General features: G+C 52.0%; 2 protein-coding genes across 2 annotated transcripts; both read right to left on the bottom strand.

Moving 5' to 3' along the window:
• Positions 1 to 788: 788 nt before the first annotated feature.
• Positions 789 to 4,343, bottom strand: PGAP5 (Per1-like protein PGAP5). Its single transcript, XM_003739730.2, has 8 exons — positions 3,854 to 4,343; positions 3,653 to 3,760; positions 3,150 to 3,288; positions 2,873 to 3,014; positions 2,668 to 2,762; positions 2,073 to 2,524; positions 1,688 to 1,873; positions 789 to 1,451 (listed from the first exon to the last, which is right to left on the bottom strand). The coding sequence occupies exons 1-7, from the start codon at positions 3,971 to 3,973 to the stop codon at positions 1,700 to 1,702; spliced, it is 1,230 nt and encodes a 409-aa protein (XP_003739778.1). The 5' UTR covers positions 3,974 to 4,343; the 3' UTR covers positions 789 to 1,451; positions 1,688 to 1,699.
• A 6,625-nt stretch (positions 4,344 to 10,968) lies between these two features.
• Gpo1 (glycerophosphate oxidase 1) lies at positions 10,969 to 15,409 on the bottom strand. The gene is made up of 9 exons (XM_003739729.2): positions 14,550 to 15,409; positions 13,656 to 13,807; positions 12,736 to 13,033; positions 12,455 to 12,590; positions 12,224 to 12,348; positions 11,895 to 12,026; positions 11,564 to 11,739; positions 11,289 to 11,456; positions 10,969 to 11,191 (listed from the first exon to the last, which is right to left on the bottom strand). The coding sequence occupies exons 1-9, from the start codon at positions 15,282 to 15,284 to the stop codon at positions 10,969 to 10,971; spliced, it is 2,145 nt and encodes a 714-aa protein (XP_003739777.1). The 5' UTR covers positions 15,285 to 15,409.
• Positions 15,410 to 15,956: the final 547 nt, after the last annotated feature.

The raw sequence follows: 15,956 nt of genomic DNA, 5'->3' as shown, positions 1-15,956 counted from the left end.
GCTCAGAGTGTTGGCCAGCGAGGCCGATAAGGGAGCTGACCCGAATGAGCCTGGAGCTCGCACTTCACTCAGGAAGTATCGTCACTGTCATTTTATAACCGATGGATTTTTTTTTAATCTCCCTGCGGTTGAAATGACCGTGGGCGACCGCTCATCTCTGACCTGGGTCGGGGATTGTTCCGACAACGCTCCAACATTGCGTTTCGGGCAGAAGGAAACCTCCGGCTTTTTCATTCCAGGAAGACGTCTGGCAGCAAGCTACACCCCGTGTTAGGGGATCCTACTCGCGTAGCATATTTGAGAGGCCCGCATTCGGTTGATGGACACGCACCCACGTCCGTAGGAATTGCCTCCCATTACATCTTCACCGTTGAAGTCTCTCAGCTGATCGGCAGTTGCCTCTCCCGGATACCCGCCTCGTCAGAAAGCTCTGAGTCTAGATGCTACCTCATTGGGCATCACCCAGACTCAGCCTGACGGTGGAGCGACACTCTCCTCGCAGGCTCCTCAGCTTCGAAGCCGACCCCTATTCTTTGCAGAAGAAGCTCCGCGTCTCTAAAGCTCTTCTGAGCGTCTCGCTGCACGGCATCGTCCTGGAGCGCGAATCGCCACGCCAGGGAATGCCTTTCGTTGGGTTGCCCTTCAACCCGCCATTCCGCTTCCGAACATCGAGCCGACGAACACAATGATCTTCCAAAACCGAAAAGGTTCACAGCCCCTCTATGAGCTCGAAACTCTATCAGAAAGTTCCTCTTCCGACAGTATTTTGGAGTGAGGGCAGCGTCCCCTGAGTAAATTCCTCGGTCTTTATTGTTTTTTCCATACGAAAAATACCTTACCGACCCAACATCTCCGTCCCTGAATGCCGGACCCTGAAATATCTCGAGTCGCAAAAATTGATCGCTTCGTCCAGATGTAGCATGAGCGCCGGCCTCAACTCGCTTACTCTCCAACGCCGCGAGCTCCGCACGGAATGGACGCGACAGATATCGACGCATATCCTGTCGCGATCGTCCATCATTCGATTCAAGCCGATTGTGCTGTGCGCCATCGATACAATCCTAACATTACTTCCGCATCCTCGAGTCAGCGGAAGAGCTCCATTGATGTATTATACAAGACGCTCCGGAACACGCGGAATGAGCAAACTGGCTGAAACACTTATGCTGGGAACTTTAACTGAATACGGTAGACACCGCGTAAGCAAGAGTACAGAACTCATTCTGGAGTCACTGAATCAAATTTCCATCATCTGAGGATACGAAGGAGGCCCGGAGATATTCCGGGTCGATTTTGGCGAGGCCAATCACGAGGATAACAGACGAATTCTTCGTCGTGAGCAGGAAACCCCCGTCGGCGGAGTCGATTACCGCCCGCTTCTCAGAGATGTTTCATCCTTGTCTCATGCGGCGAACCGATGAGTCCGAATAAACCCTCTTCACGAGATCCCTCTGAAAAGCAAACGATGAAAGACCTTCAATATCGTCAGGAAGTGATAGGTCATTCACGGCTAGGGCTTGCAACGGAGCCCGGTCATGAGGAATGCTTAGATTCTCGCTAGAATATATGATAGTCCGGATAATCAAGCTACTACTGAGGAATCCTGCATGCGGCAAGGCTCCTCTCGTGCATTCCTCACGAGGCGGTGTCGGTTCTGCCGATCGTGATCGCTACATTGCTTACGTACCTCGGGTTGTCGTCAGGATCGCTGCAAGGGGAGTTTCACGAATCCTTGGTAGCGGATCCATCGGTAGCGTCGGAACAGAACCCATAAAACAATACCCATCAAAGATACAAGGTAGGTGAAGAGAACCGTTGATTCCTTTGGCATGAAGCACCTTGATACCGCGAAGTTATCCGGTGTGAATACTGACTGCAAAATATAAGAGAGAAACGTGAAACACTCCATATCGATTCGCAGATTATTCCGCGCAGAAAAGACGACAGGGCCAGAACTTTCAGGTACCGTGATCGAGCACGATTTCGAAAACTCTCAGGAAATTCATCGTGAGCGATTTGTGACCTCATCAACTACGTATCATGCATACACGTACACCTATTTGCTGACTCACCAATATAAAGCTCGGGTTATTCGTATTTCTCCAACTGAATGAATTCAACGTCCATTCTCGGGTTGTATGATCCTCGTATGTGTGCACGTTTAGACAACTGCGATGGATATGTCCGTTGAATACCGCTCGCGGATTCAACTTCAAGAGTCTCTTCGTCATCGACTTAGAGATGACCTCCCATCTCTCTCGATACTTCTCGATAGCAGCCCCGAGCGGCTCATCTCTCTCTTGGCACACGCTATCGTCAGATCGAAATAGAGGAAAATGTTGGAGAATAACCGGCCGGGAGTAGTGAGGTAGCTGCGTCAGAGCTTTTTCACAGCTCTGATCCACAGCTCGCTTCTCGTGGACCATCAAACTGCAATTCAGTGCTTGCTCGAACCGACTCAAATCTTTTTCGGCGCTTGCACAAAACGAGCAGCCGTCTCCATCGAGGGCCATCGAATTCAAAACTGCAATAAGTCCGAGTTTTTGAATTTAGATACGGGATCAGGTCATGCTTTCCCGCATTTACTTTCGGGCTCGGGAGAGTATGGCAACGAGTTTCCACCTCCCGTCTCCGTGATGATCTGAGTGAATGACAGCTCTCACTTGCCTAAGAATGTGGTCCCCTTTATGGTGATCATTTCGACTCCGGACTCAGATTGAGAGAAAAGTCTCTGGAATCTCGACAGGAGAGATTTCGTCATCCTGAAAGATGAGAGGTCTGCCGTGAAATTGCTTTCCTCGCGCCATCCTTTCCTATGTATCTTCATCCAGCCGCCAAGGTTAACCTCATTATCGAAATGCATAACACCTACTTATAGTGGAAGCCGACATCGTGGTTTCCAGCTGTCACGATGAGGGTGGATTTCTTCGGTTTTGGGAAAAGCGTTTGAAATCTCTGGAAGTCTTTATTGAATTGCATATTATCCATCCATTGTCCCTCGTCGAAAATGTCACCTGTTGGGAGCAACGCTTGAGGGTACAGTAGTTGGTTTGACATACCACGAGGGTATTCTGTCTGCTGATCATGTCTGATACCGAGGAGAGATATTACCGAGTACTTCGATACCCTACGACCGATCGGAAACAAACCTAAGAAAACAATGACGTCGGGCTGATGCAGAGTCATCGCCGTGGCGTATGTTCGACTCATCTGCCATTCTCTGCGGAGCTTGTCAAACCAGTGACCTTTGAATGGGCCCAAAAGATGGGTGTCGGCTATCATCATGACCTGCGGAGCGTCATAGTCTCGAATTAGGAATGATACATACTGACGACGTCGAGATCCTTCTCGTAGTATCGTTCAACAATTGATCGCGATGAATCTCTCGGATATCGTCTACAGCATTGACAGTCGAATAATAATCCAAGGAATGCTTTGTTGCAGCGGGCACTCCCAGCGAGTTACCCTCCTGATGGAAGAGCGCTCATCAACGAAGAAAACTCATGTATCGTTGCCCGCTCCGGTCCGTAAAGAGCTCCGGGCTCGAATGAGCTGAGCCGGTAGACTCTTCGAGAACTCGGGGGCGTTCGCGAGAGCATTTGATGCGCTAAGAATTAATCATGGCGAAGAATCGACCGAATACTCCACTCACTTTCAAAGGGTAATCGTTCACTCGTCCCGAGAAGATGCCAGCATCCTTCGAGGCATTGTCCAAGAGGGGCCAAGTGCATTGAAGCAAAACTAAGTAGTAGATGACCACCTGTAATGAAGTCGCCGAATACGAGAACTGAATCTGGAGTACAGCTTTGCAGAATGTCTCATTCATGAAGAAGTGATTGAGCTTGCTACTCACCTCACAAAAGAATACGACGATCCCAACTCCTAATAAAGCTTTGACAAGATGTCTGAACCAAAATGAGCTCTGAATCTCCATTAGTAAGTTGGTGGGTAGAGAGAAATTCCGCCGCGTCATCTTGGATTCAACGATCTTCTCTCCGAACGTCGCTTCATCAGACGCTAGGAATCCGTGAGTTTCCAAGACATTCGAAGGCACACCCCGATGAGCCGATTTCGAACTTGTCCGAATTCCAGCGGGGATTCCCGCAAGCGAATTTTGGAGCCTTTGCGAGCTCTTTCGCGAGCTGTCGTCACTTCCGACTCGATGCTTGCTCGGTTGGAGCTTTGCTCATTTTCGGCCTACCCTACAGCTGGGCGCTCCGATGGAACCTGACAGGAAATTATGGTAGTCACAGCTGTCAACGCCACTCATCAGCGTAGAACCGCAGACCCATCGGTCTGCAAAAGGTTCGAAACGCGATACCGCGAGCAGGCGAGAGCTCTCGACAATTCAAAGAGACATCACGCAACTTCCGAATCGTTCCTCGAATGCAGCAGCAGCGGCTAGGGTGGTGGTGGATCGGCGGCAACAACAGCGCTCACTTCCAAAACATTGAGCCTCTCCCTTCTCGCCGCCGCAACTTGGAGCACCACAACGCATGAACGGATGGGCTGCGAGGCCCCGTGGGGTTTTCGCTTGCTCGCTGGTAGACACCCGAGTCAGCCTGAAAAGGCGAGAAGAGATCGTGTGCCCTCGAACCGGGTTTTCGTACGTCCGTGACTCCACGCCACCGTGGAAAACTTCGGGGAGAGCAACCGTGGGAGGGGGATTTTTATTTTGAATCCTCCCAGGCTGGAGGAGGTTGGAGATGGAGAGTGACGACGACGTCTCGATGATGTCGGTGATCACTGCTGTCAGTCCGAGGGAGGTCAGGCGACCCGGTAAAAACCGAGGTTCTCTTGGAGGGGCTCCGCGGGTCTGGAAGCCGATTCTATAGGAACGTCTCTGCACCCTGTGGACGTATGTCATCGACGAGCAGTTCAATCAACCCCTAACCGCGCACCACAGACTGTTCAAGAGGACTGAACTCAAGCCCCGAAAACACTTCTATGCTCGGTCGTAAGATATATTCTCGTAGCAGCCTAACATATGAATAAGCGGCCTCGGACGACCGCCGCCAATTGGAGTTGCTCGGTCGATAGCGGAACGATCTCGCGGGAATCTCAATGTCGATTATTTCCGGTCACAATGTGAATAGAAGCATGTGATCCAAGGGCTTGGGATTCGCACAGACCCTGAATTCATGGACACCGTATCTACTGCTTGTCTGTACCTCTACCCGAACTTCTGCAGACACGCCGATGTGCCTTCGTATGGTCGACTTTGCGGGCCGTTTGAGATGATGGGCTGCTCTACGAAAGGGTGTTCATGCAATCAAGGAGGAGCCGATTTGCTCACGTCATTGTTTTATTGCTCTTCCCAGGACGAAATTCATGTATTCGAATTACTCGAACCGTATTTCAGCTAGTAGGGGGGACCAATTCGAGCAACCGTCCCCGATGATGGCAGAGATCGTCCCTCCAGCTGGTGAAGCTCTACAATCGGTTAGGGAACCGTTGCGTACGATCGCGAGAAATTCGATCGCCTCAGTCCTACTCGAGGTCATGGTACAAGATTTTGGAGGGAGCTGAATTCTCTGGACTCATTCGATTTGACTGAGGGTAGCTCTCTGAGTGAGTTTACGATAAATGCTACTTCCGCTATGGCATCCGGAATCGGGAGATTCCGCGTGGGTCCCACGACGAACCAGGCAATCCCTGCTGGCTGCTGGCACAGGTGCCGGAACAGGGTCATTTCTGATGATGCACTGGAATAGCTCGGAAGACGAGAGAGTACTTGAGGTCGAGATTCTCTTCAGGCGAAATTGACCGTCGTGTAAGACGGTGCCGGACTCCGAACCAGAGCCGAGGTCGCTCCTCTTAAGGACCGGAGCGCTGAATCAGGGACTCGGACTGAACTTGGTCTGGACGGTGAGCCGGAAATCGGGCTCGTCCCGGCGGCTAGAGTTGTTCTCGTCGCTGAGGTCAATGGACTCCTGGCTAGGGGCGTAGTCAGGTTTGCCACCGGACCGGGAGCTGAACTTGGGCTCGTCTCTGAAGCTCGAGCCGAAGTTGTCGCTGAAGCTCGCGCCGAAGTTGACGCCGTAGGTGGAACCGTTGTGGACGACGCCCGTGTCGCGGCTGTCGATTGCGCAGAAGATGCTGTCCGAGCCGTGGAAGACGACGGGGTCGACGCAGGAGTCGTATTCGGCGTAGTCCCCTCAGACGCAGCAGGAGTACTCGAGGAAGATGCCGCTTGAGTGGTAGCAGGGGATGCCGCACGCGTAGTCGAAGACGGAGCTGCCGGCGTAGTCGCAAGGGATGCCACTGACGTCGTCCTTGCCGATGATGCCGGTGTAGAAGGAGATGTCGTTGTCGTAAGACGCGGCGTCGTAGCTGAAGCGGCAGCAGAAGGAGTCGAGACCGCTCCCGTTACCGGCGGAGTGACCGGCATGCTCGTAGTCGCGGCTCCTGCTGCTTGGGTTGTAGCTGGGGCCGCAGTCGATGCGGCTCTCGTCGTCTGGGTTGCGGTTGGGGCCGGAGTTGTTGCTGGCCATTGAGTTGTAGACTGTCTGTTTTTCCTGTCGGAGATAACCCGTGACCGAAGGCGAGTGGAGGCGCGTGGTATGGAAGCGAAATCCTAAAGATTTCCATGGGCACTTACTGAATAACAACTTTCGGGAGGCAACGAGTAGTTGCTTGGTTGAAGAAGGTGCCTGTCAGCGCTGCGGCCTGACTGCACACGCTCGGAGAAATGAGAGCGAATCTTTGACCGTTACGGAGAAATGTGTCTTCGAACGGCACTGTCACCTGTTTGGAGCATCCGAAATCTCGGTCCCATTAGCTGAAGAGCAATCGTGGTAGAAGGAGATTCGAGTTCGCGCGCGAGACCGAATGAATTATTGGGCGTTCGGTTGGAGCGAATAGATTCGGGGTCCGCAAGCTACTCGAGGGAGGTTATAAAGGAATTACCGAGATTCGTACCTCAAGTCTACCATTCGGCAGGATCCGACGAGAAAGTACCCGGGCAAATTTCTGTTGAGCAACAACCAGAGGCGAACCACAGAACACAAGTACACAAAGTGCGAAAATATAAGTCATCCGAATACTTCGGATCGAGGAAATTTGTCGGGATATGCCCGCTCTGCAATCCATGGTCGGTGCCGGAGGGAGCCCTGCCGACAATGGAGGAGAGGCGGAACGGAATCCGTTTCGGACACTCAAATCCTGTCCCGATCGCCTCGGAAAACAGCGGCGGACATTGTGTGACAGATTCTCAGTACAAAAGATTTTCGCCGTTGCGCCCTCGAGTGGAATGGTCACCGAATTCAATGAACACTCATTGACCGCGTTTTCATACGCTCTGCATCAGGCACGGGAGATGTCCGTAAGATTCTGGCAGTATAAGAGCTCATTTTCCTCGAAGGAGCGGAGTCGTAGATAATCGTCAGACCGACATCGATCAATCGGTTTTGAAAGAGTTATTGTTCACCCACCACAAAACCGCCATTCAGGTCGAATCATAAACGCTTTCAATCCGTTGCAATTGTAGAAATTCACGCGACCAGAGGCGTGACATCGAAAAAAATTCGGAAAAAAGAAAGCAACCAACCAGAACAAACGAGTGCCGACAGCCAAATGTTATAACGCGAAATTATTCCGCATTATACGACGAAAGTGACTCCATCCATTCAAGTTAGTGCGTGTCGAAGGGCCGATCACGTTCGAAGTGAAGGCTCTCGGCCGATTGCGCCTCAAAACGAGGATTGATCCTCGCGCGCTTTCTTCTACAAATGTTTTCGAATCGGTATAATTCTCCGAGTGGGGCGTCTCCCAACGCAAGTTGATATCGTAGACGACCCCCATCTTACGGAAACTCAGACGGCGCATTGAAGAAGGGAATGCCGTACGATCCCATCAAGAGGGCTCAGAGACGATTCTTTCCATCGCCGCTGATACACGACAAGCCGCTGATGTCTGATGCACGACAAGCCCTAAATGTGAACTTGTGCCCCTTCCTCACCCAGATTCTGGTCTCCTCCCCAGAATCCGAACAGGATCCGAACATGCTACCAATGGGAGTTTTGGCCCCGATGCACCGGAGGCAGCGTCTTGTTGGATATGCTCTCGATATTTCTTCACCCTCCCATAATCGGTCCGACTGCCACGTGGGAAGAGAGATCTAGACTTATGAATCGTCAAGTATCCATCAGCATGCTCCTCGTTTGCATAGCTGCTCCGAAGTGTTTGATCATTCCGCGCTGACCGTCCGCGCCAGAACCATCGGAGGCGTTGGAAGTTCGCATTCTAGAACGCAGAACGCAGATGGGAGCGTTTCGTCTGCGAAAACAATTGTTCCACTCCTGATGTGAGAAATCGGTGGTACACAGCGAGGTGCTCGGGAATTCTCAGAAGGAGGATTCTCTTGCTGGTGTGGAATGGTCATTCGTCATTCCGCGAGGAGTCAAGTTGATCTCAATATTCTCACAGCAGATTCCGGATGGGAGCTACACAGATTGTGCGAGATATACCTCCTGTGCGAAGAAAACCTAAAACGATCTTGATTTGCGAACGCTTGAGCCTGGTAGTTTCCTGCGGCATTTGGATACACGGGTGAACGATAGAGGCTGTTGAACAGGGAAGGGGACCGCGGGGGTTTCCGGCGGGCAGCAACCCCGGTCGAACCCCTCTGAGTACATTCGATAGCCATCGAATCAAAATCTAATGCTCTCGATTAGATCTGAATTCCGGAGATTTCGGATCAAATAAATCGTGGTATGCTTCGCAGAAGCGAGCGGAGGTATTTGGGCTCTACTTTCTGCTCGTTTCGCGGGGTTTGTTTTCGAATCGTGACGCATTCCCGCCTCTCGCTCCCTGGAGGGTGCACGGTGCCTACGCGCAGAGTTCGAGCCCCAAACATCATCTGCTTCGGATCCATCTCGTCCAGAAATGGCAGCAGCGAGCGGAACTGTTTTTCTGTTCACCTTGTTGTGGGTGGGGATCGGAGTTGGAATCCCATTGTTCGTGCCTAACAAGAGTTGGCGTGCTCTGGCCCAGATGAGCATCGCTCTGTCAGCAGTATTGTGTTACACGTTCTGGCTGTGTTGCTACATGTCGCAAATGAACCCCCTGCTGGGACCCATTCTAGAGAAAGATACCCGTGATGCCGTTTACGCCGCTTGGGAAGGATGAAGAAGACCCGCAAGGGTAGAAGATTCACGTGCGAAGTGCGAATGTATCCTTATTCCCGTCTCCCGGGAGCCAGCGCGGAGGGGACGGACCTCATGTCTGATCCCGCAGTACACAGTGCTAGGAGAAGTTCATCTGGCCTGTCGGCTTTCTCGGTACATAGAAACTAACTTCAAGATCCCCGAAAGCCGTCTATCTCCGAGGCTGCATATCGAATCTACATTGTCTGATAAATCACATAGTCAACATCGAGCGGAAGAGAGAGCTTTATGAAATGACCGGGAGAATAAATTCTGTTGAGTTTAGTCTCGAGTTTTCGATTGCGGCATCGAGATTCGCGCAGGAGGAATCTCATCGGAGGTGAGAACGTCGAGCGCGTGCAAATGGACCGGTGGGACTTCTCCTACGCGTTCCTCGGCAGCGAAAAGCTCCAGGTACTCTTGATGACCCTTACCAGAGCAAGCTCTGGACACCTCACGACTGGCGCGGGGCAGGATCAGGAACTTGATCAATCTTTCTATCTGGTTTTGGGTTCATTCTTTGCAGAAGACATGGCGATGCCGATTTCGAGGCTTGGTGATTGTCGGAGATCCATCGATATATGGGCCGATTGCATTGACCATGGGGCCTGCACGCTGATATTCGGTCCGAAAGAAATTAGATACTTTCATAGGACCCGCCATAGACCTACCAGATGCTTGGCCTGCTCACTTCATTGGCAGCTCTTGGTCGATACTGGAAGAGATCCGTTACTTTTGCTGCCGATCGGGGCAGTTTGAAATGCGGAAAGATCATACAGGGAAAGTCATCAAGCTTTACGAAGACAGAACAATGCGTCTTGACGGCAGCAGGCACTGATCCAGGAAGACCCCTCCGTTTCTCTCTGTAGGGAGGTTCGATTTGGCATTGCCACGGGCGATCCAAGGGAATTTCGAATTTCACTTTCAATTTTTCGGAAACGAGTTTTCTCCCCTGATATACGGGATCGGTGGAAGAGCTGGAGTCGAGACTACCTCGTTCGACCGAGAATCAGACCGGGAGCTCAATACGTGAGGGATGGGTCCACGATTCAATCCGCATGAAGTTTATTGTTTGAGTGGATTTGATGAGCATGGAAGGATTGAAGTAGAAAATTCCGAGTAATACCTGAACTCGGATGAAACATACATTCGCAACAGACTTTAAATTACGTGCAACTGTGATCCACGGCCTCCTCGTTTCGTCACAAATTATTTGCAGCATTCATGAAATAAATTAATTATCACCGGAAGCTACCATCAACACCGAGTGGACCTCTCCGGTGAGGATTCTATAGCAAGCGCTCCCTCTAACGGGGCATAGACTAAACGGAAAAGGACAGGACTAGATCGCGGGACTACACCAAACAAAAACTCCGACAACGCGAGCCGCTACAATATTTCGGATAGTGAAAGTCGCCGATTCTCTACGGCGCGTTTCAACGATAGCTTAATTTCTCCGCTTTCTCGAGGTTCGAGACTCCCGGATTCGGAGCTCTTCATCCGTGGGTGTGCGCATTCACTGCTATGTTTCTATGGGCCGTCCACCCACAATTCGGATGGGCATTCAATGGGGGGAATCGGATTGCACTTATCATTAATAATCTCGATGCAGCTCTCCGCACCCTGAGTGAGTCCTCACGGTCATCGGCGGTGGCCCAGCGACGCCTCTTCCAGCTATAGGTATGTGTTCCTTCTCTCCCGCTCATTGAACACTGCTGCCACTCGACTGTTCGACTCCCCGTCGGATTGAATATGAATGTATGGATCTTAAATATTCTATGGCAATCGATTGTATTGCAAAAGCCGTGATGAAACGATCAGATTAGACACCTCCGCCAGACCTATCAACGGAAAGATGTTTCTCGTACTCGCGGTCGACAGCTTTGGCCAACCGGCTCCCAGTGACTGAACCGCTCTTGAGATTTGACATTAGTTCTAGATATTCGCCCAGCTCGATTTGACCGTTCTTATTGATATCGACTTCGTTCAGCATCTCGTGGAGTTGCTCCTGTGTGACTTGAGCCTCGCCAGACTCCTTCAAAGCTCTGTGAAAGAATGCTAGTTTAGTACTCTGGCAACAGTACCTCGATTGTTCTATGGTTGTGTTCAAGCTCCGGGACGCGACGCCAGATCTGTTCTCACCTCTTCAAGTCTACCATCGTTATGTAACCCTTGTGGTCGCGATCTATGATCATGAACTTGGCAATGTATTCATCCACCTCCTTCTTCGTGAACGACATCGTCGATCTCTGTTCCTTCGATTCCTTGTTCACGGCTCCACCCATCTGGGTGTTTAGGAACTCGGTCGCTCTGCCAGCGAGACGGAGAAAATTACACGGGGATCGCTCGAGAATAACCTCCGAGCCTCAAACGTCGAAATATCGACCTTTAGGGCGCCTCTCCTCCATCGGACTCACCTGGCGATTTCCTCCTTCTTTCTCTTGTTGTCCCACTTGAGTTCTTCGCCCATGATATCAACAATTCTTGGCAGGCATTCTTGAGCAGCTTGCACATGCAAGAATGCGAGACGGAGCCGACGAGCTATGACATCGACTGCCGTGCACGCGTATTCCTTCAAGACAGCGTAACGGACCTGCGGGAAAGAAGCATTTCAGCCAACAGGAGATCGTTCTATCGATGCTACGGAATAGCCCCGCAAATAAAAACATGTAGTAGTGCACAATCCGACGATTCCCAGAGCAGTCTTGGAAAAAAATCCAATGGATGATGGATGATCCGAGTCCGCACCTCTGCCTCGATGTATGGGAACTCCTCGTGGAGTCGACGACCCACGATGGGGGACCTCTTTCCCGTGAAAGCGGCGAGCTTAGCGACGGAGAAGGCTCGATCCCCATAATCGCTTGCCAGATGTTGAGCGACCTGTGGACAGCGGAGAAACAATAAAAATCACTTTTCTCCGGAACACCGTTGAGATATGCCTCAGAATGAAGTTGAGTGTGAGTCTCCGGGCGGAGGACCAATGTCCTCTCTAAGAGATGCCGCGAATGCGACCCCGACGCGTCAGGCCGCCCATGCTACGCGAACCTATCCATGACTACCACAGGCGGTTTGCTTACCTCTGGATCGAGTCCAAAATCTTGCACGAGTCGGATGTACATGATCGGCGACCAGCCAGCGGCACCCTCGAGAAGCACGTGCTCGGTCTGAGAGAACTCGTACTTGGGGGTAATCTTCTCGTTTTCTACACCTGGGAAATCATTATGGAAAGTTCCAGCGGATCAATCGGACTCATCTCTTTCGATTTCGATATCGTCTATACAATTTCGAGGAGTCCCAGCTCCACGCACGTGATTTGATGCATGCGTCCACGGTCTGTTCGGCCATTTCCCTGTAAGTCGTCCATTTTCCACCTGCGATTGTCACCAAGCCAGAGTCGCTCAGCTCGATGATATGGTTCCGTGCAATGGCTTCGGTCTTGCCGGCCTTCGTCTGCGAGAGAATCGGATCGAGTAAGACGATATCCTCCTAAGGGAGCTCTCTGTTCCACAATATTTCGATACGCCTTCCGTAGGCGGCTGATGCGATCGCAGATGCGGTCGTAGAAATCACCGGCGATCGTGAAGCTTACCTTCTGGCTCAGATCCAGGACCAGAGGTCTGATTCCAGACCACGCCGATAGAACGTCGCCTCGCCTGACGTGAACTTCCGGAGAGAGATAGTTTCGGATCTCCTTCAGGATGAACTGGATATCGTCTTCAGTAGGCGCAGGATCGTGAGTGACCTTGCACGGCTTATCGGTGGTTCCCGCGATTGTTTGACCTTGCCAAGGGAGGAAGAAAATCACGCGGCCGTCCGACGTCGAGGGATCGAGAAGACCCATATTTTGAGGACTGTAGTACGACGGCAGGACGACATGGACGCCGGAACTGTAACGAAAATGAAATCCTCTCTCAATGCCAGCTTTCGTTGATTCTCGACGGTTGGGTTCCACGCGTCGTTGAATATGAGGAGGGTTAGGGTGAATCACGGTGGTGCCGCACAACGCGCCGGAAATTGCGAGCTCAAATCGGATCGGGAGCTCAAAAACATCCCAAGGTCGGCCGCTCGCGCGGTCCCGTTCTCGCCTCTAGATGCTTGAGGATAGGTCGCTGATACGAGGGACGAAAAAGGAATCTCCTTGAGCACGTGGGAGCGGTTCGAGCGAAAGAATCCCATTCCAATGAGCGCGTCAACGGTTTCATGCATCACAGTGTCGCGTGTTACGCTCCGAAACATTCTCGAGTGCCCCGCACGGTTGATCTTGTAGAGCCGATAAGGTTTGGAGTGACATTGTTGAGAAATGTTTATGCCGTCCTGCTATCGCCGCTTTACTCGAGTTACTCGTCACTGGCTCTCTGTTTTTTACGAGCTCATGAGCGATCAGGGAAAATCTCAGAAGGCATTATGAGTCAAATGATTAGAGATTATGGAAGTCACTATAGCCGCCTGACAGCTCTACGAAGAAAATTCCAAGTTCTAGTCGGTACCGATGGCGTCCGCTATCTTTACCTCGGTTGGCAGATTGTCCTGACTGAGTCGTCATCCATTTTCCGGATGTTATCTGTGAATGGACCGGTGGCATTCACGACACATTTTGCACGGACCTCGAACTTCTGGCCATTGAACTCGTCCTGACATACCGCTCCACGAACACGACCGCTCTGTAAAGGTGAGAAGGGTTCCGATTATTCCAAATGAAACTTCAATGAGAACGTGGAGCGGGAGACCTTGACCGTTCTAATCTCGTGGTAGTTTTCCTCCTGACAATGAGTGACCTCGAAAAAGTCTTATCGATTAATTCAATGCCGATGACTTTCTTTGAGAGCTTTCTCTAGGACCGAGTGTGCGCAATCGACAAGTCTCGAGCTCGTTACGTTCGCCGCGGTGTCCGTCAGGAGGTTTGTCGTGGCTCATTATACGGGGAGAAATATCTGCGAGACTCTTGGATTCATACTCTTGGTCTGCCGCTTGAAGCGAAATCTTACGAGAGCTATGGGTGACGGAATCATTCCACTGGAATAAAAGAATCGACTGTTCTGAGATGTGCGGCGTTTCAAATCCAGTCATTTTGACAAGAGTGAATCAGATCACGGGTTCTCTGCGTAGCAAGCGCTGGAAGGTCGGGAAGTGGAAGCTGAGTGCGTTCGGACTTGTCTCGGGTCGATGGACGGCCGCGGTGAATCCGCGAAATCCCGGAGTGGAACGACTCGGAACTCCTCACCCCATGTTTGGTATTTCCCGGAAACGAAACGAGTGCGAAGCTCACTCTTCTAGCTCAGCCCTGAATCGGCTGCCAGGACGAGCGAATTGTTCTCTCCGTATGCTCGAAGCAGCCGCTCCGGCTGCGAGCGAGCTTCGAAGCTAGAAGTCAATACAAAGGACACAGAGCGATCTTAACCCTACCTTGTCTTTGATCAGACTGAGAACTCTGCAATGATTGGCGACATTGGCTCCGAAGCGAGCTGCCGTGAGCGCCAGCGAGACGCACACCCGAGAATCGTTGTGCGCTCCGTCGTAGTACACGAGCGCTCCACAGAGACGTTCTTCTTGGAGCATGGGGAACAATTCCAGAGCTCGTTTACGGCTCAGGAAGTAGCTCTTCTTGAGACACTGTCGCCCGGCGACCATGTCGTAGCACTTGATACCGACCCAGTAGTAGGGAACTTGCCACCACCTGTACACGGGGAGCATGATCGGCAAGGCATCGGCAAGGTGAGGGGCGGATTTGAGCAGATTCGCTCGTTCATTCAGAGCTTCTTTCACCATTCTGTACTGATCGTAGTCGAGATTGAAGACCGCTTTCTGAAGGTAGCGGACGCCGCCATGGATGAGTTTCGTACTCCTGGACGACGTTCCAGCCGCAAAGTCATCTGCTTCGACCAAGGCGGTCGAGAGTCCGCGCGTGATGGAATCGACGGCCACTCCGGCCCCTGTCGCTCCGCCGCCGATGATGAGCACATCGTACTCTGGAGTTTTTTTGAGAACTTCGATCTGTTGCTCTCGTGTCGGAAGAACGATGCGCGGAGGAGATCTGGTGAATGAGCTCGCCGCATGAACGTCGTCCGAGTTGAAGAAGGTGAGAGCCCCGGCGGCCCCGACGACACCTGCAGCTCCCGCGATCACCCTTGCTCCGATCATTTTCTATTGGGTCGCGTCACTTCAATACACGGATACACGCGACGGCGGAACTCGGAAATACGTTCAGTTACTTGGAAGGCACCTTCAGCACGCTCCTCCAACACGACGAAAGGACAGCACACACATCGAGTGAGGACCACAACAGAGCGCGCGCGCAGCAAGGAAAGCCGGGAGAGAAAGGGCCCGGCAAAGGCGGCCTAGGCGCGTGCCCTTTCTGTGCCTGCGCTCGACTGATCTGGCGACAGAGCCTAGAGCGGCACTCGCCTCGCCTGTTTGCTTGCGGCACTGTCTCCCAGCGTATCAGCGACTGACTCAGTCACTGACTGACTGACTCGCCGAGCGCACGACTGACTGACCAAGTGACTTACTGTCAGGGCGTCTCTTGTCTAACTCATTGCTCGTTCGATCTCTACCCTCGGGGCTGCCCGGCCTTAACACAACTGAATCTCGGAATGGAGCGGACTCGGCGTGCTCTTCTCGTTTTTTCGGTGCGCCCTTCTCGTCTGCTCCAGCAAGAGGCGAGTTGGGTACCGTGAAATCCCGTTCTCCAAATTCTCAAGTGGACCTCAAACTCTGAACGGCCTGACTGATATTCTCCCGGTCCTAGTCTATCAGCTCTGGGGGGGACTTCCTGGAAGGGATCCTCTCTCTCCAGCGATAGATGACGTCAGA

Source organism: Galendromus occidentalis, unplaced genomic scaffold (assembly GCF_000255335.2).
Source record: "Galendromus occidentalis unplaced genomic scaffold, Mocc_1.1 scf7180000076583, whole genome shotgun sequence".
Lineage (NCBI taxonomy): Eukaryota > Metazoa > Arthropoda > Arachnida > Mesostigmata > Phytoseiidae > Galendromus > Galendromus occidentalis.
This window is presented reverse-complemented; position numbering and strand designations above follow the sequence as displayed.

Coding starts and splice junctions, on each gene's coding strand:
- PGAP5 (XM_003739730.2), bottom strand. CDS start 3,973: ATGACGCGGCGGAATTTCTCTCTACCCACCAACTTACTAATGGAGATT. Junction 2,763..2,872: donor GATGTCGGCTTCCACTATAA/GTAGGTGTTATG, acceptor CTCATCTTTCAG/GATGACGAAATCTCTCCTGT. Junction 1,874..2,072: donor ATAACCCGAGCTTTATATTG/GTGAGTCAGCAA, acceptor TATATTTTGCAG/TCAGTATTCACACCGGATAA.
- Gpo1 (XM_003739729.2), bottom strand. CDS start 15,284: ATGATCGGAGCAAGGGTGATCGCGGGAGCTGCAGGTGTCGTCGGGGCC. Junction 13,034..13,655: donor AGGACAATCTGCCAACCGAG/GTAAAGATAGCG, acceptor TTTTCGTTACAG/TTCCGGCGTCCATGTCGTCC. Junction 12,349..12,454: donor GGACGCATGCATCAAATCAC/GTGCGTGGAGCT, acceptor TCCCAGGTGTAG/AAAACGAGAAGATTACCCCC.